Source organism: Budorcas taxicolor, chromosome 8, assembly GCF_023091745.1.
Source record: "Budorcas taxicolor isolate Tak-1 chromosome 8, Takin1.1, whole genome shotgun sequence".
NCBI classification, from domain to species: domain Eukaryota; kingdom Metazoa; phylum Chordata; class Mammalia; order Artiodactyla; family Bovidae; genus Budorcas; species Budorcas taxicolor.
The window spans coordinates 44,877,194-44,900,122 of NC_068917.1; the positions used below are offsets into that span (position 1 = coordinate 44,877,194).

General features: G+C 43.8%; 1 protein-coding gene across 2 annotated transcripts in view; it reads right to left on the bottom strand.

Annotated features, from left to right (window-relative positions):
- The window catches only part of VLDLR (very low density lipoprotein receptor), a 31,789-nt gene that overhangs the window by 7,260 nt on the left and 1,600 nt on the right, over positions 1–22,929 (bottom strand). For both annotated transcript variants that reach the window (XM_052644632.1, XM_052644633.1), the window contains exons 2-11: positions 10,852–10,971; positions 6,840–6,962; positions 5,348–5,470; positions 3,326–3,697; positions 3,101–3,223; positions 2,888–3,010; positions 2,326–2,445; positions 2,096–2,221; positions 1,444–1,615; positions 387–605 (exon numbers count right to left, since the gene is read on the bottom strand). In XM_052644632.1, coding sequence (XP_052500592.1) covers positions 387–605; positions 1,444–1,615; positions 2,096–2,221; positions 2,326–2,445; positions 2,888–3,010; positions 3,101–3,223; positions 3,326–3,697; positions 5,348–5,470; positions 6,840–6,962; positions 10,852–10,971 — 1,621 coding nt within the window. The remainder of the gene's footprint in view (positions 1–386; positions 606–1,443; positions 1,616–2,095; positions 2,222–2,325; positions 2,446–2,887; positions 3,011–3,100; positions 3,224–3,325; positions 3,698–5,347; positions 5,471–6,839; positions 6,963–10,851; positions 10,972–22,929) is intronic.

The following is a 22,929-nucleotide window of genomic DNA, read 5'->3' on the forward strand; positions in this document are numbered from 1 at the left end:
ATATATATATATATATATATATCCATATTTCCAGGCAAGAATACTGGAGTGGGTTGCCATTACTTTCTTTATACTTCAGTGTAAAACATGCACAGAAGCTGGGTGGGCATAAGGGTTAAACACAGCTTTTGATGTATCTCAAATCAGAATTGTTGTTTCATTCATGTGAACTAGCAGTCATCTGCTCAGGGAGGGCCTGTCATATAGATGAGTTCATTCCCAGCTTGCTCAACTATGGCACCACTGACATCTTGTACTAGATAATTCTTTGTTGTAGGGAGCTGTTAAATCCTGGGATTTCAGTACTATTTTAGGCACAAGGAAAGCTCCTGACCTACACAGATAGCATCTGAAAGTCTATGTGATGAAAAACACAGAATACAGACCCAGACAATGGGTCCACAGCTATGGAGGCAGGCTCTCGCAAGTCAGAGTTAAACAGGAACTTCCTCTTGGTTCCGTCTAGGGTAGCTACTGAAATAGTCTTAGAAGCCGCGTCAGTCCAGTAGATGGTCTTGTACACCCAATCAACAGCAATGGCTGCAGGATTATAGACATTGTCGATCATTTTAACATGTCTACCAACTTTGTCATCAATTGAGGCACTGAAACAGAATAGGTCACAAGAAATTTAAGAGTTTGACACCATCGGAGCCTGGAGAATGGACTTTCTGCTCACAAAATGGTCAACTACTTTGTTCAGAATGAACTCTAGTAACCCCATAGTTCAACACTCAAATTATGTAACCATGCTGCTTACCGATTCCAAATTACTAACACTGTAGGTGATCTTGTTGTTGGTCTGCATTCTACTTGCAAGAACACCATACTCTTAAGTGAAGCTATCTGCTTCAGTAACTATCATCTGAGTTTCTACAGTTCCTAATGAGAAAAAGCTACCACTGCCATTCTAGTTGTAGCAACTATGAACTAACTCAACTGGAAAAAAAAAAGGGAGAACATCAGAGAAATTAAGATGTTACTTGTTATAATCTTATAATTGTAGCCATCTTTTATTTTGCAGGTGATTGTTAGTTTCAAATGAGGAACTGATAGTAATTTAATAATTAAAGAATCAGTGTTTAGATTTAATGTGTATGTGTGCTAAGCTGCTCCAGTCGTGTCTGACTCTTTGTGACACTATGGACTGTAGCCTGCCAGGTCCCTCTGTCCATGGGATTCTCCAGGCAAGAATACTGGAGTGGGTTGCCATGCCCTTCTCCAGGGGATCTTCCCAACTTAGGAACTGAACTCGCATCTCAAGTCTCCTGCATTGGCAGGTGGGTTCTTTACCACTAGCGCCACCTGGGAAGCCCCTTAGATCTAACATTCCTGACATTCAGTGCTAGACTGGAACTAGAGATGAGGGAAATTCCTCCAAACCTTCAAAAGGCCAGTGACAATGACTTAGACCAAGACACCAAGAATGGAACTGTAAGTTACCTGAAGATGGCCTTTTGGCTTAGATCAGCCCAGAATAGTTTCTGAGCAGCAATGTCAGCATCGAGAGCCACAGTGTTTCGCAGCTGTTCAACTAGTTGGATATATTCTTTCCTCTCCAAGCCAATCTTCCTGATGTCTCGTCTATTGGTGAAGATCAGACTTGGCTCTTTGCCTGCAAGACAGGAGTCAGGTTAATTTAGTTTTGCTGAAAGAAGACAAAGTCCTTCCAAGTTACTTCCTCCCAATAGAGGAGCACTTAAAAAGTGAGGGCACTGCTGAACACTTCAGGAGTACTCTTGCCAAAGTCCATGCCCCTGGGCCTGCGAGCGCTTCCTACTGTTTAAGAAGACCATCCTTGGGTCACAGCATTCAACAAAACAGGGCAGCTGATGAATAAGTTACTTATTTGAATTGCACTCAAGTTTTGGAAGCAGAGAATAAGCAGGTATTCATGATACATATGCAAAAGGAATTGACCAAGGCAGGCATCTGGGGCAATGGTTTGCTATCTAACATATGCAGCTGCACTGTGAATTTACTAGCATTGCTCTCAAGTACTATTTTATTTTCATATTTCATTTGGCTGTTGTAGTCACTGGCTGAGCACTTGCTCATAAAGGTACCAGAGCAACACCAGTCTAAGTCCATTTACCTACTGCCTTGCACACGCCCGTGGCAAGATCCATTTGATAGCCACGACTACATTCACACTTGTAACCGCCTTTTAAGTTGATACAAATTTGACTGCAGATTCCCGGATTTTGGCATTCATCAATATCTAGGAGGGAAATTAGAATTAGTCTTGCTATTCCTAGATGACCTACAGAGATCTTCTGACCTTTCCCATCACCCCCTGTTCTCAGGCTCTGTTTTTCAGCTCACCTCCACAGGTTTTCCTATCTATGAGTTCAAACCCAGCTGCACAGTCACATTCATAGCCTATAACTAGGTCTTTGCAGATATGGGAGCATCCGCCATTATTAACCAAGCACTCATTTACATCTGAAAGAAAAAGGTAGTAGAGTTACTCAATACTCAAATTGATATTTGATCTATTAACATTTAAAATCCAGGCTATTCCTGACAACTGGTCTAGATAGTCTAGTCAAACCCATGATTTTTCAAGATTTAATATTGTGTCTTGCAGATATACATCTCAGCCTGTATTGAGGGAATAGTAAACACAATCTCTTGGCAAATTAACAGTTGGTTAAGCAGTATTTAGTCAAGGTTCTCTATTGCTGATTGGTTATCATTAAGGAGGTGAAACTATGAACTACTTTGTCAGTACTTTTAAGTCATAACATTTCACTTTTAAGCCCAGCCACTGAACCTAATTCATTAAAGTAGTTTACCCAGGCATTAGGCAGGCTCCAAACCACATTAGCTCTGCTGGGTCTACTTAACCTGTCCAACTCTGTCCTCACACAACCCCTTCACTTACGGCATTCCTTCAGGGGCTCGTCACTCCAGTCCCTGCAGTCCTGCTTCTGGTTGCACACTTTACTGATATCAATGCATTCCCCACTTCTGCACTTGAATTTCCCGGGACCCAAGCACTGATTGACTACAAACCGAGACACGGAAGAGAGATTCCATCAGTGGGTCTGATCAGAGCAATCATTGCACTAACAACCCACAACCAGGGGACACCTACCGTTCTTGCAGTTGACTTCATCAGAACCGTCCACGCAGTCTCGGATGCCGTTACATTGCCTGCTGCCGTGGATGCAGCTGCCATCCTCACACTCAAACTGGTCAGGTCGGCAGGTTCGGGAAGCTACAGGGGGAGAGAATGGGATGGGGTGAAGTCAGCCAAAGTGTCCCTGGTGGATACCTGGGTGAGAGCTGAGCATGCCTCACGGACAGGAAAGTGACTTACGACAGTTGACCTCATCGCTGCCGTCCTTGCAGTCGGGATCCCCGTCGCATCGCCACTTCTTGTGGATGCACTCGCCAGAGCCACACTGGATCTCGCTGGCCGGGCACCTGGTGTGGATCACTGGCTGGCGGCCGCACTGCTCCAGGGACTCATCCGACTGGTCCGAGCAGTCTGCGTCATCGTCGCACACCCAGCTGATGGGGATGCAGGAGGAGGTGCTGCACTGGAACTCGTGGGGCCCGCAGGTTGGTGGGGCGCAGTCCAGCTCGTCGCTGCCATCACTGCAGTCATCCTGGCCATTGCACATGAAATTCCTGGAGATGCAGCGGCCACTGGAGCAGGTGAACTCATCAGAGCTACACGTTATGTTGCCTATTGAGAGAGAAGATGTCCCACTGAAGACTCATCAGGACTTGTCCTTTCAAGCCTCTCGTCCCCAAATCTAACATGCAGGTCATGGATCATGAACCCCAGCTTTTTCACCTAACTGAACAGTGAAAGTTGGATTATATCAATATTTCCCAGAACACTGGGAAACAACCTTAACATGTGAAACAGGCAAGGACATTTGAAGAGGAACAGAAATGGAAGGAATGAGAAAACAGATGAAGACTAGAAATTCATTTGGGATGAGAAGCATCTTAAAGTGACAGCAATTAACTTAAACTGTTACAAGATACCTCGTTGGGAAAGGTGGACATGAGTTCTCTTTAAATGGTTACACTGCTCATCAGGCCAGGCTACATCCTGAGCTGAGATGATCAGGCATCAGGTACATGAGCAATGTATTCACTGCTAATAAGCACGGTGACACCATCACCAAAAAGAAGCCTCCGTGTATTATGCCACCATACACGGTTCCTTCTCTTTTGGTCCTTCCAATCAGGATCAGGAGTAACAGGTCTTCAAAAGTTTTAGAAAGACACTTTTGGGGCTAGAACTGAAATCTAGCAGCCAAGTGTGCTAGATAATGATAAGCTAGTCAGTTCGTACTTTGATTCAGATTCCTGCCAAATTAATAAAGGTCAAAATTTGGTGGTTATTGGGGTGGAGACCACGACTCTCTTGGGAAGCAAAGTCTAGATTGAAGAGGGAAACACTTGGCAGCTCCATGGCTTACCAGTACATAAAGCTCAGTTCTAGGATTCAGTGCCAAAACTCATTGGACTAGGTGCAATGGTAATGACCTTGGGATGTGACTTCTACACACAAGACCAGTGTTTCAACCACAAGTGCCCTCAACTCATTGTACGCTTACTGCATCAGGAGGCCTATGCATGTCAGGCTCAACAGCTGTGATTTTAAAGGCCCTATAAAAAGGTAGATGCTTGAAAGAACATTCAACACAACGTCTGTTCAACCTAAAGACTTTCCCAGGGCCTCGCCTTTAACATGGAGCATTTTATTACACGTTTTCCAAGAGCAGAAACATGAAAGGCTAGGAAACAGAGTTAGTTTTTACAGGTAGGAACTGTGATAGGAGACAAAGGTACCGCTGGTTGGTTAGAAATTTCTTTGGGTATCACCAGCAAGACATTAATTTGTCCTTCTGTTTCAGTTTAGCTTTTGGAAAGGTTAAAAGAGAATCTAGTTTGGGGGCTGAGGAATGCTTGTGTGAGACTCAAGTAATTTATGCCACTAGGCAGATCCAGTTTGGACCTGGGGATGTGTTTGCTGGCTTTAGTCTCCTCGTTTGATGGAGCCCAAGTGAGGAAGGCCCACGAGCTGCTGTCCTAACCGAGACAAGAGTTCACACAACTGCTGCTTCACTGAGCCATCTCAACATGGAAGTGCCTTGGAGGACTTACCTTCTTATTTCTATTTGCCTAGAAGAACCAGCCAAGCAAGCAATGGTCAGTTACCATGCACACTTCTCTGAGTTTGAGGGCAGTTAGGAAAGACAAGGAGTTGAGCAGGTAGTGAAGTCACTAGAAAGCAAGTCAAGTCAACTGCACCTTCACGCCCACCCTTCTTGGAGCAAGAGGGTCTTTGGGTTAAGCCACTCAACACTGATCTTCTTACCACAGTTTTCTTCATCTTCTCCACTGTCACAATCATTTTCACCATCACACCGCCAGGACACTGGGATACACTGAGTGGAGCGGGCGCCACAGCTGATTTCATTTATGCGGCATGTTCTCATATCTGTTGATGACATACAGTCTCAAAAGAGCCTCCAAACTCATCAGCACAAAGCTGCTGCTCCTGTGCTGCCTGGAAGTGGTGACATCTGTGACTCAGTGGCCAGGCACACAGCTGAAATTCGACTGACTAGCTGGAGCCTGGGCAGATCTTCCGTGGCCTCCATGGCTGGGGAGCCAGGCCAGCCTAGACTACCTGGCAGTCCACCCGAGAGCCTTAAGCGTGCTACACTGTCAAGGTTCTGTGGCGTGTGCACTCCTGGCGTTTGTTTTGTTTGACATGGTTGGGTTCCTTGGCTGGCCTGCTCCGTGACTATTATGTATTTGCTGGGTATCAAGTGACACACCCAGATATTGGCAACGAATGCCAACTTCATTAAAAGCCATGAAGTCTTGTTCACAGGCCTCCTTCAGATTATCATCTTGTGAAGTAGGGGCACCCTCTAATTCTTGACTTTACAGGGTTGTCCCCCACTAGAACTTGGAGCTGGATCTTTGTGGAACCCCTCTTCACCTACGCTAACTCACCTCCTTTGGCCAGTGCTCTTATTATTCACCTTACTTCTTGCCTGGAGAACTGCAATTAACACATGTCTCTTCCTTTTTGCTTAATTTTCCTTTGTAATCTTATATTCCAGAACTAAACTTTGTTCATATTAGACTTCCACTTTCAGTGCTTTAGCAGGCCTCTACTGCCTTAGAAGGAACATGAGAACTTTCTTCAGCAGGATATGCAAATGATTCTAATTTATCTATCCCCCATCATCTTCCTCTATGATGTCATAGACTTTCTCCTGAATGTCAAGCCTAAGGACACATGTGTATTTGCATACCTATGAAGTTTCTCTTATATATAAGAACAAGCTGTAAGCTCCCTACTTAAATAACTTTAGGTTACATGTTTCTTAAAATCACTCTTATCACCCTGTTTGTAGTCACCTTACCCCTTCAGCAGTAGATTTTTTTCTCATAATATGAGAAACTCTCTATCTAAAAGCTTATACCTGGCGCACAGGGGACCCTCCCATCTTGACTTAGCTTCCAGGACCAGAGTACCATCTGCTCAGTGTCATTATCATCGAATATTTGAAATCTATGCACCTAGTCAAGGAGTTCTTAAATCTTCTGGCTTCAGTCTTAAATGTTCAATAGTGAAGCTACCCAAGAGAATGTCAGTCTTGTTAAGATTAGGGAGAACATTCTTTAATATTATTCAAGATTGACTGATAATGATCTGACTGACCTTGGAGTCAACTGGCCTAACTTTAAAGAAGGGCAAGGAAAACTAAGCAAGTTTTAGAGTATACAATACTTAGAGCTATGAGACATGGAACAGCTTGGGAAAATTCAAGTCCAAAGCGAGTCACACTCACGGCACTGTTCTGGGCTTTCATCAGAACCATCTTCACAGTCAGGATCCCCGTCACACTGCCATCGATTAGGAACACACTGGCCATTGTTGCATACAAAGTCAGACTCAGCACATGTCTTCTTCACTACAGAAGTGGATTTGCAGGGTTAAAGTTGAAGTCACTCACCCAAGAACCCTACATTCCCATTAGGGGTACAACTGCATTTGAGATACTTTATTCTAAAAATAAAGCTAAGTCAATTAGCAGTCAACTGCCAATATCCAGCAGGACCTTAGAAAAATCTTTTTTTCCCTCCCTTTCCCCTGGAGGAGGAAGGTGATCATTTGAGAGCCTTGGAGGACACTGAAGTTAAGGGATCCCTTCCAATGAACTTCTTTCCCATTTTATAATGTTGAGATTGAGTAATAAGTTCATTCTTTTCAGGCATTTCTTCCAAGTCATTCAAGTGCTTCATAAGTTTAACAGTCAAACATTTCATCTTACGACTGGCTCACAGTGTAACTGTTTTAGGGGCACCTTGTAACAACACATGGGTTTAGCATAGAGACAGAAGGCCAAGCTCCAGTACTGAATACCATCACCCCTACAGGTGTACTGGGGCAGAGGAACCAATATTTCTGATTGGATAAGAAATATAGGAAGCTCAAATCTGAGTGTAAGAGAAGTTGTATTTAGCAACCGAAGGGTGGGCTCACATCAACCAGCTAAAAGTCACTGAACTTACTATGGAAGCTGCCAGTCCTCATAACTGACTACTAGAGTTAAACAGCTTGAGACAAGGTATCAGTTCTGCTACTAATTCTTACTACGGCAGACTTTTCTCCTTAATTACGGTGACTATGTAATTTGTCCAAATTGACACAGTCTCAGTAGAAAGAGGGTACTCTTATTTTTACCAGGAAGATAAACGTCATTCCAAGACTGTGCTAAGCAAAGCTGTGTAGGCAGCTTGGTCATCCTACCCATGAGGAACTCCCTACCCAGGGAGTAAGATGAGTCTTGACAAGGAACCACATAGGGCATTCCAAGAGCATCCTTCTTAGGTTATATTCTTCTTTGCCCCTGTGCCTATACTTTCTACTTGAATTTCCAGTTTAAGTCATTCTTTAACAAATATTCTGAATGGAAAATCAGCTAAAAGTCAACAATTTATTGAAAATATGAAAGAGGCCACTTCAAGTCAGGGGTTTAAGCCAGGTACAACTCTCAATTCAGAGTGCACGAAACCAGAGGGCTGCTCTGGGCTGGCCTCAGATATTGTTAATGGGGTGACTTCCTAGGTGGTGCAGTGGTAAAGAATCCGCCTGCCAATTCGGGAGACAGAGGAAATGCAGGTTTAATCCCCAGGTCAGGAAGATCCCCCGGAGAAGCCAATGGCAACCCACTTCAGTATTCTTGCCTGGAAAATTCCACACACAGAGGAGCTTGGCAGGCTACAGTCCACAGGGTGGCAAAGTTGGACACAACTGAGCAATGAGCATTGTTAGTGGAGAGACAGGATTATAGTCAACTTCTAGAACTCAAGATGGGATGATCACTTATGATCTGAAAAGGATTATTTATATCCTAAAATTGTGTAGCCAAGGGAACAAGAAAGGCCATATTACTTTCAGATTTACACCTGCTCCTAAAATCACTGAAATGCTCAAACCCCCCCAGTGTTCATGGTTTAAGTGATATCCAAGGCCCATCTTCTCCTGAGCCTGTAGAAAGATGCCAGAGGGTCTCGGTTATGGTAATTCACCCTGTGATACTCTTCAGAACTTGTGAAAGAGAGAGTAGGGAATGGTTATAAAGAGACTTCATGAATTTACAAAGTATAAGATGTTACAGGGAGAGGAAAGATTGGTTGTATTACAAAATGAACAAAAGACAAATAGGGTCAGTAGGTTGCTAGGGTTTCTCTCTCTCCATTCTGAACACAGACTGGGAGGGTGAAGATGGGGTATTTGAACTGGGCCTTGAGAGATGGATAGAAATTTAGACGTGTCATGGGGAGACAGAACTACTAGTTCCATACTGAGGGTATCTGAGTTACTGATTTATCAGTTCAGCCTAACACCTGTAGAAGAATGAGTTCCTGGGACTCATAGAACATGGCTTGTAGGATCCAAGTTGAGCTGACTAAATATGCTAGTTGACATGCTTGAAAGAAAAAGCCCTGCTGAAGTTGTAACCAAGTTCAACATCAAGAGGTTGGACAGGAAAAATAGGAAGTGGCTTTAGAAGTGTTAAGTAATTGTGTAGCCTTTCATGGCAGAACATCTGCAAATAAGCATTCACAGCTGCCTGAGCCAAGCTCCCACTCTCCTTCTCTACTCTCCTACCTGGAAGGCAGAGACAGGTTATGGCCAAGTATATATTTCCTTTCTCCCATTTTGTGTGACCTAGAGTGTTTGCACACCTACCTCCTTATCTCTTCCAAGTCTTCTGTGATGCAGCTAGGGCTGATTGATGTGGAGACTGTTTTAGGAAAAGCCAGTGATGACCCCTACAGTGACTCAGGTTAGTTTCTGCTGAGGTAGTCAGATGGTAAAGTAAGACTTCAGAACTTCCAAACATGGAGATAATAATTACTCTCTAAGAACATAAAAGGGTTTTGCCAAATACATAGTTTAGCATAGAAGAAGAATTACTCCTTTCAGCAAGAGCACGGTTGACAAGAGTGAGGTCCTTTAGTGAGAAAACTAGTGAAAGAATTATATTATCCAGGTAACACAGAAAGAGCATGGAGCTCAGTATCTTGCAGAGTAGATTAAGATCTTAGCTTTGGAATGCAAAGATGTAAACATGTCACATAGAACTATTCTTGGTCCTGAGACTGGAGATAAGCTTCTTGCCTGAGATTGCAGAATGGACTTACTCTGCTTCCAAATGAGCTACTAATTTACATATTGGCATGCAGGCATCCACGATACTGCTCTGAGAGCTCAAGCACAGGACAGCCTGCCAGGATGTTTATACTACCGAATTTTAGTAATGATGCATGAAGAAGTAGGCAAGGGCCTAACAAGATAGCAGTTGATGACAACTATACTTAGCTTCTATTTTTCTTCCGTATTTTTAATTTGTATAGCAGATATCTTTATGTAACGCCTTTTAAAAGGTAAAAGACAACATTATCACCGATATTCATGAACAACCTTGTTTCAGCAATTTAATGACATGGAACAAAGGGATCATAAAGCAAACTTCAGCTTGTATCCAAGGTCCCTAAATGCCATCATGGCATGTAGTTCACAGCTGTCCTGGCTTAATCAGAGGTCACACCAATTGCAAAAGCAGTCATTTCTCACAATAATCTTTTAATAAATGCTGATCGATCAGTATAATGGTATATCCCTGTTTTCTTGGGGGAATAGAATGTCTCCCATCCTGTCTAGTGCTTTAAAATTAGCATCTCTGGAGAAAAGGACTTGTAAAAGAATCCTTATTTGATCTTTGATCTGGGCTGACTTATGAGTTACTGGGACTCATAGAACATGGCTTGTAGAATCCAAATTGAAGTTGACTAAATAGGCTAGTTGACTACACTTAGCAACTAAATATGCTAGATGAAGTTGACTAAATATGACAGGAATTAATTAATCTCTGAAGCTGCAAGGGATTTCTTACTGTCCATGGCTTGCTTTTGGGGGGTCAAAACCATTTGAGAATTTTAAAAAAGTCTTTTCTAAGCAGTCTTCTGTCTCTATTCCTGGTCCTCCCCTCCCTTTCCCTAGCTTCCTACAGCAAAAGTTTGCCTGATCTAAGATCAGCCAGGTCCTTTCATTTGAAAGGAACTCCACTTTATCTTCACGATTCCATACTCAGGTCAATAACCTCACACACTCGGTTGTATTCCTCCTAGACCAGAAAGTATAGAATCTTCGGACTCTGGCTCAAAGCAGTTCTTAGGAGTAGATTCAGAATCTTAACACATCTGTAGAAGCGAAGACAACGTTGTCCTTTTTCAGGAAAATGCCCAAGTCCTAGTGAGGAGACAGGTGAGACTGTGCAGCTCTTTACTTACCACAGTTCTTCTCGTCACTGCCATCCGTGCAGTCTTCATCCCCATCGCATTTCCACAGCAGTGTGATACATCGGCCATTTGTGCACTGGAACTGGGAGGCTTCACATTTGGCTTTTCTTCCTAAAAGCAGGAGGGAACACTTAGCTAAGCTGGGACACCCGGATGGTAAGTTAGAGATGCTAGTTACCTAAAACCCATGGATAGGTGTCCTCTCAGAGGGACAGGTGCAGCCTCAGAGGCTGTAACACTGTAGGGGCTGGAGCTGCATGGGCCTTGAGCAGTGGCTGACAGTAATGAGTTCTTAGCTGAGCACACACTATCTACATAAAACTAGATCTCCCAGTCTCTCTTGCAGGAGGCATAGCCATCGGATGTTCTGGCTGATGGATGTAAGCAGAAATGGTATATATAGTTTCTGGGAAATATCCTCAAAGGGACAGGGGATCCAGTTTCCTCAATTTTATTCCTTTCTGGTTCCTGAAAACTAGGCATGGAGGCTGGAATAGTGATATAAGCAACATAGATTGCCTACAAACTGCAGCTGGTGGGGCAGGGGTTCACCTGTGGACTCATTTCTCTCAATTGTTTAAGTCATTTTGTGTCACTATAATCATGCAGCCAAACCCTAATCCTTTAATGGCATTTCTTGCCCACATTCTATATTGTTGCTCATCAATGATGTTTCTATTATGAGCAAAGTAAAGGAGATTTAGAAGAGGTGGCAAGGATAGAGGTGAGGTTAATACATGGCTCCTTGTCTTAGAATTTGAGTCTAATTGGGAAAAGATACGTTTACAAAATGACTCCAAGATAAAAAGCATGAAGAAGATACAGTTAAGAGGTGAAGGGAGATCATTTTTTTTAATCTAATTTCTATATGAGAGTTGATTTAAACGTGTTAGTTTCAGGTATACAGCAACGTGATTCAGTTATGCATATATCCATTCTTCTTCAGATTCTTTTCCCACATAGGTCACTACAGAACATTGAGTAGAGTTCCCTATGCTATACATTAGGTCCATGTTGATTATCTCCTTCATATATACAGCAGTGTATACGTATTAATCCCATATTCCTAATTTACCCCTCCCCCATTTCCCCTATGGTAACCATAAGTTTGTTTTTAAAGGCTGTGAGTCAATTCTGTAGACAAGTTCATTTGGATCCGCTTTTTAGATTCCACATATAAGTGATATCATATGATATGTGTTTTGTCTGACTGACTTCACTTAGTATGATAATCTGAAGTTCTGTCCATGTTGCTGCGAATGGCATTATTTCATTTCTTTTTAATAGCTGAGTAATATTTTATTGTATTGGGTTGGCCAAAAAGTTCATTTGGGTCTTTAAAATGAACTTTTTGGCTAATCAAATATACACATATCACATCGTCTTTATCCATTCCTCTGTCCATGGACATTTTGATTGCTTCCATGTCTTGGCTATTGTAAACAGCACTGCAATGAACACAGGGGTGCCTGTAGTTTTTTGAATTATGACTTTCTCCATATATATGCCCAGGAGTGGGATTGCAGGATCATATGGTAGTTCTATTTTTCATTTTTTAAGGCACCTCCGTACTGTTTTCCATAGTGGCTGTACCAACTTACATTCCCACCAACAGTGTAGGAGGGTTCCCTTTTCTGCACACCTAAATAAAGGGAAATCATTTTTAACTCAGTGATGCGAGAACAGCAAAACAGGGTGAAGCCGCACACCTGTATTCTGTTTCTCTGAGCCTGTTTTCCTGTGCTCAGTGGACAAATATAATTCGCATAATGGCAAGAATGAACACTTGGAAGTAGGGCGCTTAGTTTTTGCCGGCCGTGGGGCAGCTAACATTCAGGTGTTTCCTGTCATTAGCAGGTTTGTCCTCCTGGAGGATGTAATTTCTTTGAGACAAAAGGCAAAGATCTGGGTGCTAAATGCTGAGATACTGCAACTATTCGAGAAAACCAGCCAATGGAGGCATACAGTTCATGTAGAATCCTTAGGGAGGCCTTCCAAGCAGAAAGCCTTGAGCCTTCCTGCACCTTTTAGCATCTGCAGCTGTGACATGCAGGAATGAGAACAGATGCTATAGAGACAAGCACAGACTGGGACTCTTGCGTTATGTACACAGTGGTCTAGTTGGCCTCCCTACTATCAGCTACTCCCTACTGTCCGGGAGCATTCTAGGCTTTGTGGCTAGTTCCCAGGAAGATTAAAAGTTGGTCCTAGTTTACTATATGGGCGTGTGATTACTTAGGTACTGAATGTGCTCGTTTCAAAACTATATGTATCATTCTGCCCTCATGAGTCTAGTTAAGCTAGGACCCAGATTCAAAGGGGTGTGACTCAATGGCACTTCCTACCTATATTTCATTTTTCACTTTTTAAAACATTTTAATTTTTTGGTCCCACCACATGGCTTGCAAGGTCTTAATTTCCTGGCCAAGGACCGAATCCAGATGCCAACAGTAAAAGCACTAAGTCCTAACCATTGCACCACCAGGGAATTCTGCCCAGCCCCAGTTTTTTGGGTTTTTTAAAATTTACAATCTTAACCATTTTTTATTATTTATTCATTTGGATGTTCCCCGACCAGGGACTGAAGCCAAATGCTGGGGGGGTATCTGAACCAGGGCCCACTGGCTATAGTGCTTTATCCGTACTACCTCTGAAGGCTGTGGGAGTGGTGAGAATCTACTTTGAGTACTGTATTTGAAAAGGTTAAAAAAAAAAAAGAACAATTTATAGTCAGAGAACAGAAATATACATATATGACAGAAAAGTCAGGTTGCACTTAGAATACCTTTTCAAAAGGTTTTCGTTACCAAAAGCTGTTTGGTCAAAATGAGATGCAAAAAACATGGAAAAGAACCATATAATCTGACTTGGATAGGACTTTAAAGTAGACAACAGATAATAGTTTTCCACTTCGGGGTTAGGTACCTGGCAGATCTCTTTAAAAATGAGTCTTGAAGTTACAGATTTTATAGACACTCAAGCTGCTCTGAGATTAAAGACGGGCACACAATAGTCTAAGGCTGCTGTTTAGTCCACTCTCACCTGAAGGAGGCTCTCTGAATGTAACTGTTACATACAAGTCATCAACAGTAACAAATACTGGGCTAAAACCCCAGCAACGCTGCCTCAAGAGTGGCTGCTGAGTGGACTTAGGACAGACGCAGGCATTTTCTTAGTGTTTATTCCAGTATCTTTAGACAAAACAAAAGTTTAATTTCTACCTTTTTTTTTAATCTCAGATGTTTCCCCTTCACCCAAGCTTCTGCCCAAAGGTCAGTCATAAAGCTATGTTTTACCATAGCACACACAGCTCTCCATCAAGAATGGTAAATAATGGGTTGGAGTGGAGTATGCTACTAACCAGCCATCCCCGCTTGTTTAAAAGAGGAGCAGGGTTGAGGTGGGGCTGGGTAAAGCTAGCTGACTTTATAAAGGGTCCTTTCTTTAAAGAGAGGAGAAGAAAGATGCTAAGCTACATGGCCATGCCTCAGTTTCTTATTTCCTAAGCACTTTGTTTTGGGAGATTGCTCCTGGGCAGACAGGGTTCCCTGTGTGTGTGTTAGTTGCTCAGTGTCCAACGCTTCGTGACCCCATGGACTGTGGCCCGCCAGGCTCCTCTGTCCATGGGATTTTCCAGGCAAGAATCCTGGAGTGGGTCGCCATTTCCTTCTCCAGGAGATCTTCCCAATCCAGAGATCGAACCCAGGTATCTTGCATTGTAGGCAGATTCTTTACTGTTTGAGCCACAGGGCTCCCTGTTGCTGCTGCTGCTGCTAAGTCGCTTCAGTCGTGTCCAACTCTGTGCAACCCCATGGACAGCCTCCCGCCAGGCTCCCCTGTCCCTGGGATTCTCCAGGCAAGAATACTGGAATGGGTTGCCGTTTCCTTCTCCAATGCATGAAAGTGAAAAGTGAAAGTGAAGTCTCTCAGTCCTGTCTGACACTTTAGTGACCCCATGGACTGCAGCCCACCAGGCTCCTCCGTCCATGGGATTTTCCAGGCAAGAGTACTGGAGTGGGATGCCATTGCCTTCTCCAACAGGGCTTCCTAGTTCTGTTTAATTCCCTGTGTTGTACAGGGATGGGCAGTGTTGGGGGACAGCTCAGCAACCTGGTTGCAGTGCAGTGAGTTTTCTGTCCAGGTTTCAAGAAGATCCTCCCTTTACACCTGTGGTGCCCACCTAGGAATGCTGCCGTGCAGAGCTCCAGGAAGCACCAAATGAGTTAAGAAGCTTTTGGTTTGCAAAGCTTTGGGGGATTACAGGATTGTGGCTTTGTAGTCTATTTCCAGCCATGACAGTTAAGTCTCCAGTTCAGTATTATACTTTCATAAAGGGAACAGGGTGAGCTCGAAATCATTGACACCCAAGGTCCTTTTAATGCTTAGGCTAAGCTAAAGCCAATGATGCCTCAAAAAAATAGTTATAAGTACAAGCGCTAGGCATTCTCTATTTCAGGGTCTATTGGCTCAGAAAGGTGAAAAGTCAGAGTAAATGGGACTCTTAGTGGGTTCCTTAAAGTCATGGGGTTCACAGGAATGCTTCTGCAGCACTGAGGTGGTTTGAAGTGAGGGGAAAGGGTATGACAGCAGGGAACCTGGGTGTTCTGTCTCTGTTTCAACCAGTATTTCTTTTCAACATTGAAATTTTGTGTAAGAATTTGGAAAGGGCCCTACAGCTTTAAGAGATCTAACAGTCAGACTAGATCTGGGTCTCCTTTCAGCTCTAATACTTGGGATGAATACCCCTGCCTCTGGGCCAGGGGGTTGGAAGTCACTTGGACCTAGTCCTCCACATGGCTGTTTACATTTGTAATGACTGAATGCCCAGAAACACTGAAGATTCCTTGCTTACTGTCACACAATTGATACCAGACTCAACAAATGGAAGCCTTGCTTATTACCTAAATAGGTAACGTTGCTACCCAGATATGCTGGCATTTCACTGGCTCCAAGAAACTCAGGGGTTTTCATGTATTTAACAGGCAGCTTGCTGTTGTTGTCTAATTGTCCCTGTAAGGGTTAATATGGAAGAACAGTACGTAAGCTTTGGGAAAAAAAACTGTATAGATCTTACAGTAAATGCCAAGCCTTCCAAATGGGCCAGAGTTTTCTGTAGGGCTCCGAGTGGCACCTTTGCAGGAGCGGTCCAAAAGAAACGCCCACAACAAAGAGATGTTCCTGTGTCAAGCTCAGACATGAACTTCACTCTGTACAGAGGGGCTGTGGCTGCCACACTGCTGGAACTAGCAAGGCCACATGTTCCCATCTCTCACAGGCCTCCTGTTGCTGAGCACACGGGTATTATCATCTCCTGGGATTTCTTCAGTCCATTTGTTTTGGCACTTCTGGGGCCGCCAAGGGCATTTATTTTTAGTTGAGCTCACTTCTACTGCTTGCCACTTGAACGCCAATCTTTCTATTCTTAGGCTAAAACTCATTTTAGGACAAGCAGCTTTCCAAGTCAGCACAGAAGTTTTCCTCCAAGGGAAGAGGGTTAGTAAGAGGAAATGGGAAAGAGGGTCTGAGCTGTGTTCTGGGCTTTAAGTCAGTCTCTGAGAATCAGGAGGGGTCAACTAAACACTGTGAAATAATTAGGTTGATCCTTCTGATTCACTCAGTACTATAGTTCAATTGTCAGTTTCCCTATTTACAGTGGATTGAGATGATCTTGAGAATCATGGATAAATAACTTATTATTATTATTTTTTTTTTACTGTTAGCCAAACACTACTCTAAGACCTCACTCTTTCAGTTGATTTAGCTCTCCAATACTACACTGTCAAAACTACCATTCCCCTTTTACACATCAGAGAAGCTGTTTGGAAAAGGGAAGGACAGCACTTGCCAAGATCACCTTGGGCAGAACTAGAATTTGAACCTGGGTAGTCTGGCTCCAGACACCATGTGACTGAGCATGCATACCAAAGAGCGCACCTGACCGGGACCACTTCCTTCCAGAATATTCTGCTGACTTGTGATCTGGGTAGTAGCGTCAGTTTAAATTAATCCAGAATGAGGTAGTATCACTTGTCAGGCTGACCCTATCCTAACACAGCCTTATAGTTGAGACAGAGCCCTTGCTTCCTTCCCTATCCCTATTTTGATTTTTTAAAAAAAGGTGCCTCAGTATCTCCTGCAGGTCTTTTCCTAGAGAACCACAGTGCTTGGATTTCTGGTCTAGAGTGAGCAAAGGCCCTCCTGATACATTTGGGAAGTTATTCATTTTGTGGGTGGGAAAAGTCAGTGTTTCTCAAGGTCAGGTTGGTATCAGAAGCCTGCAAGTTCAGTTCAGTTCAGTCGCTCAGTCGTGTCCAACTCTTTGCAACCCAATGAATTGCAGCACGCCAGGCCTCCCTGCCCATTACCAGCTCCCGGAGTTCACCCAAACTCATGTCCATCGAGTCAGTGATGCCATCCAGCCATCTCATCCTCTGTTGTCCCCTTCTCCTCCTGCCCACAATCCCTCCCAGCATCAGAGTCTTTTCCAATGAGTCAACTCTTCGCATGAGGTGGCCAAAGTACTGGAGTTTCAGCTTCAGCATTATTCCCTCCAAAGAAATCCCAGGGTTGATCTCCTTCAGAATGGGCTGGTTAGATCTCCTTGCAGTCCACAGGACTCTCAAGAGTCTTCTCCAACACCACAGTTCAAAAGCATCAATTCTTCGGCGCTCAGCCTTCGCAGTCCAACTCTCACATCCATACATGACCACAGGAAAAACCATAGCCTTGACTAGACTGCAAAATACTTGTTAAAACACCATGTGCCCCCACACCAGAGATTCTGGTTTAGGAGGTCTAGTGTGGGGCCTGAGTTTGCATTTCTGTTGAGTTCCCAGAGGATGTCGACGCTGCTGATTCCTGACCACATTTTGAAACCACCGTGGGAAGGTCAGGAGGCTAAGATTCTGCCGACGAGCCAGTGACTACTTTGACCACTTCATTCTCAGTGTTGCTCTCTACAGTACCCGCCCCATAAGCCCTTACGCACATCACTCGGTGGACATAGGTGACAGCAGTCAGTCTAACAGCAGATATTATGATGACATCCCTGGCGTAAAGCCTTTATGCTATTAGGTAAAATCTACCTCGATACCATGAAGGCATGTGCAGTGAAGAGGTTCTTCTAAAAATCCGTCTTCCCCTCCCCCTGTGCCTCATCTTTGATTGACCCACTGCTTACTCTAAATCAGTAGTTCAATAACAAGCCTAGATCCTTCTCCCCTGGTATTTTGCCATCAAGCCCTGGGTGTGTCCAAGCTCTCACCTAATCTAAACTGATCTCCTGTTCCTCTACCTCCAGGCTGCCATGCTCTTTCTTCACATCAAAATGGTGAATCAGGCAGCCGAGGAAGGCCTGGAATGCCAGGGATGGGATCACTGGCAGGCTTCTCCACAGCTCTACGATTGAGTCTGGTTTCCTATCCATTTTCCCCAGCTTTTCCGTCTTGCTTACCACCCCACTCAAATGTCATCCTTGAACGATATCTTCAAGTCCTTTCTTGACCAACTTGGGGGTGGTTTGGAGGCTTTCTCATCATCTCCTGTGCCTGTCACATAGCTCTCACATACTGGGATGTACTCACCTACCTGTTTCCATCTCTATGGATGGAGATCCCTCAAGGCAGGGCCTGCAAGGTGTCTTTCTCTCTTGGGACCTGGTGCCTGACATCGAAAGATTCTTTAGGCACTAGTGGGTATTCTCTGACACATCTGCTGATTTATTAGTTCGCTAATGAAACCGGTCTACAGACTTCTTCCCCCGCCCCCACATCATTCTTTCCAGGTTTTCTGAGCTTGAAACCAAGTGTGAGCAGTTGTTTTACTAGCTAGAATACTCTGAAAGGCTCTTAGGTTTCAAAGGCCACAGTTCCCTATGCCTACAAGAATACTTTCACCTCATCTTCATGATACTTTATCATGCAACGTCAGCAGAATGAATGTGTCAGGGTAGGTACACCAACCTCATTTCCACGTGAGCAGAGAGGTTCCAACACAGCGTGCAGGGAAAGTTAGCAGCGGCACACTGTTAGAAGTTTCAGGGACTTTTATCTCTGACAGATTGTAGCATTCTTTGGTAATGCTGGCAGGCATACATTGTCATTGGAGCCCTATCACCTTTGCAGAATCATCTGCAGGGATGGAATGAGAGTCTTAAGTTTTTGATAGTTTCTGAGAAACTTCATAAGCTGTGGCCCACGTGACGTGTGGGACCTCCAGCAATTCTCAGCTGTTACCTGCCTCTTTTATGATTAAGTCTTAACCACTGGGTCTGCTTGCTCCCATCCAGAGCTTCTATCCAGGCTGTCTTTGGATCACGGATTTCCTGGTTTGACTTCCCCGCTAGACTAATGAAAGAGGAGCCCAGCTCCCTGGTCATTGTGTCCCCTATGTCTGGGGCTATATGGCATATGGTGGGCACTCAGTAAATGGTGGGCACTCAGTAAATGGAGGGCATATGGTTTTGAGCAACTGGACAAAGAAGGCTGGCATCAATCTACCCCCTACTTAGTGAATCTACAGATCAGTTAATAACTCAGACTTAGGGAAGGTGTCTTAAGAAAACTAAAGATGAGAGGTGCTCTATAAAACAAACCTTATTTACTCATGGTATTTGGGGGAAGAATTATAACATGAAGTATTTAATTTCCAAATGTCTATCACCAAGGTTTTTATCATCTCCCTTGCTTGGCAAATTGCAGGCCCCACCAGATACCCCACCCCACTCCCTACCACAGTCACCACATCAAAATATATAAAGGCAACCAGGTAGTAACGCCAACTCAGATGACCCAAGGTAGGGTGGCAAGGTCAACAACTCTAGCCAGTGGTCCTGTCTTACAGTTCTGTCCCCAAAGTTATCTCTTTAAATACAGGGCCATGAATACCCTTTCCCTGCTTTACCTACCCATGTAGCATTTTTAAAGTACAAAGTGGGCAAAGGCTCTAAGCAAAGAGTAAGCCATTTCTAGCCACATCTCTGTATTTACTCTCACAGCATCCAGCAGGCATTCTCTTATTAATTTAGCGTCCACAAATAGCCAACAGGCCCAAGCTTTTTCAGGAAACTTCACCTGAAGAGGAAAGTGTGCTAATTTTATGGTGTCACCTGCCATTTCATTTAGTCCCTGCAGTGCATCTAGTCTATCTAAGCATCATAATGTGTCTAATGGCACCTAATACCATCAGTGAAAGTGAAGTCACTGGTCGTGTCCAACTCTTTACGACCCCATGTCCATGGGATTCTCTTGGCGAGAATACTGAAGTGGGTTGCCATTTCCTTCTCCAGAGGATCTTCCCAACACAGGGATCGAACCCAGGTCTCCTGCACTGCAGGCAGACTCTTTACTGTCTGAACCACCAGGGGCTCAATACCATCATTAAGTGGTATTAATGATGTTTAGAATTTCTTTTGCAAACCAACAGAAGAACTTAGCAAAGAGACACCAATTTAGACTGAAATAATGCACAGAGTGAAACTGAGATAATTTTCAGTTATAAAGCCAGATTTTCCCAGAACTAAGTCATTCTCTGCCTTTTGTTGTTTGTTTAGTGACTAAGTCATGTCTGACTCTTTGCAACCTGTAGCCTGCCAGGCTCCTCTGTCCATGGGATTTCCCAGATAAGAATATGGGAGTGGGTTGCAGTTTCCTTTTCCAGGGGTTCTCTGCCTTTAAGTCTTATGAAGAGCTATCCATTTCCAGATTTCCTAGCCAGACAACTCTTTAGATGGGCCACACAACTACCCTGGACCACTTACTTCTGCTCATCAGGTACATCTCATCCATCACCTCTGCCCAACATATTCTTGGACTCTTTGTCATGAAAGCAGTCTCTGTGCTGTGACCTAAGCACAGACAGGAACAAACTAAGCAATACAGAGTCTAACCACCTGGACAGCAGCTGTATTAGCCCGTGCTGAGAAATGTTTCTAAGGCAGGAAGTTTGATCATAAGCTTATGGTCCTTCTGATAGTCCTTTAAGGGATTTGATTTGCACAGACTAGTATGTGAAGGTGGTCATCCAAAGAAAGGTCAGTATCCAAAGTAAATTTAATTATGACTTGAAATTGTACAGATGACTGCCTAAATTTGATCATTATTCCCTCTACTGGGAGGGACGACTTTATTCACATTCTGTAAGCACTAGAAAATGGTCTCCATTATTTCTAGGCTGTGCTCCACGTCTTCTGGTGTCAAGATCAAAACCTGAAGCTATACAGCTGGAGGGCTATGTGTTCCCTTAATCTTATGGCTGTGTTCTGCTCTAAGAGTTCTTGCTCTTGATCAGTTTGACACTCCTCCTGGAACAGAAGGGGCTTGTGACTGTTTTTCACCTCTTGTAGAGTTGTAACAAAATTACTCAAGTGAAATGGAGTTTATGGTTATCTGATTTTTCAAAAGGCAGAAGCACTTCTTTTGAGCATGTAGGTGGCTATAATTAAAATATGCAGTATGGTTATACTGATGTCCTGATATTTGGCAGCTGTACTGAACTTGGCCTTTTATATACACGCTTTAGGAACCTAGCGACTCAAACAGTTTGAGCAAAGAATCAGAATGACTCAGGGCAGGTAGGCAGGTACATAGCTAGATGTCACGTGAAGTGGGCAGTGGGATGATCTGGGGGACAGTGCTGCTCCAGACCGCTGGTGGCTGTCACTGCCAAGGAAAGCTTGACTGGTGACACTCCTCCAGAGTCCCTGCTCACATGCTTACTCTAATCTAGCTGGGGACTGTGGTCATCATTGTCACATCTTCTCTTGGTGCTATCTGGGTAAGTCAGATTTATTTTTCCCCAGCCCTCTGTTCTCCTATCCCTTCAGGCACTACCAATTTCACCAACCCACTCCCCACAACAGAAGTTCTGTCTACTCTTTTGTTGGTAACTAGCCATATCTGAATAGCTCTCACAAAACCTTGGTTCTCCTAGGCTCTGGCCTTAATGAATATATGGTACTCTAGACCCTAATCTTGATTATCTAAGCTGGAGAAAAATGTCCTACAGCTCCCAGGGTTGGTTGGTGGTTTAGCCTAACTTAAGTTTTTTTGCCAAAGTCTTTGAGCACACCTCCTCTGTCCTAGAGTATTTTAAACCAGCATCATGAGTATGTTTGGGGCGGACTGTATAAGACCAGGGTCAAAAAGTCAGCCCACATGCCTTGGGGCTTTGAACTTCAGACAGGAGGCAATCTGGGTTAGTTCAGGTCAATATCTACCTCAGCCAACCCTAAATTTCCTCCAGTTCACAAAAGATGTGTCTCCTTTCCTTTGAAGAATTTAAGTTTTGCATGGGCTTCTATTCTCCACTGTTCACGGCTTGTCACGTATTTCACATGTGACCTAGGGGAGCAAAAGGGACACTAACCTACCTGATACAAGGTGAATATATGGCTTCAACTAACTTACTTTGACAATTTAGGTGAATTCCTAGCATTCTTTAAGATAAAGTTAAACTCCAATGAAAAGTTATTATATCTGAAAAGAATATGAACAGAACATACAGCAAAAATGAATCATCTCTCCCACCTTCCCGGAGCACCATCAGTAGATTCTGGTGTATCTTAATCTTTTGAAACGATATGAAAGGTGTAATGCAAGTCATGGCACTACTCTGAGAAATCGTTTAGTAAGTTAGTATTGCTCATCCATTAATGATTAATGCTAGAGTCTGAAAACTTTCATAAGCAGAGCTTTTCCAAGCTCCGTCTGGTTACACATCAGAGGCCATCTTCACTACACACACGCCTTTTTCAAGGAGTCCAGGCAAGGGAAAGAGTTTGAGAGGGCAGTCCATTGAAGCCTGTCCATTTTTCACGTTCCCTTAAAGATAACATTTCTCAAGCTGCTAAATCACCAGTCCGTGGAGTCACGTGACCAATCTAACCGTGATCGGGCTGCCAGCCAATCGCAGAGTGCAGAAAAGCCCGTCCCAGCTTCTCACGCTCGGGACAGTCAGAACCTAAGGGCAGGGGGGGCATTTGGAGACTCAGCCTCCCCCCCTCCTCCAACCCCCGCTCCAAGTACTGCTTGAGGGGCTGCTTGACCACACACTTTAAAGTTCTCTCTCACT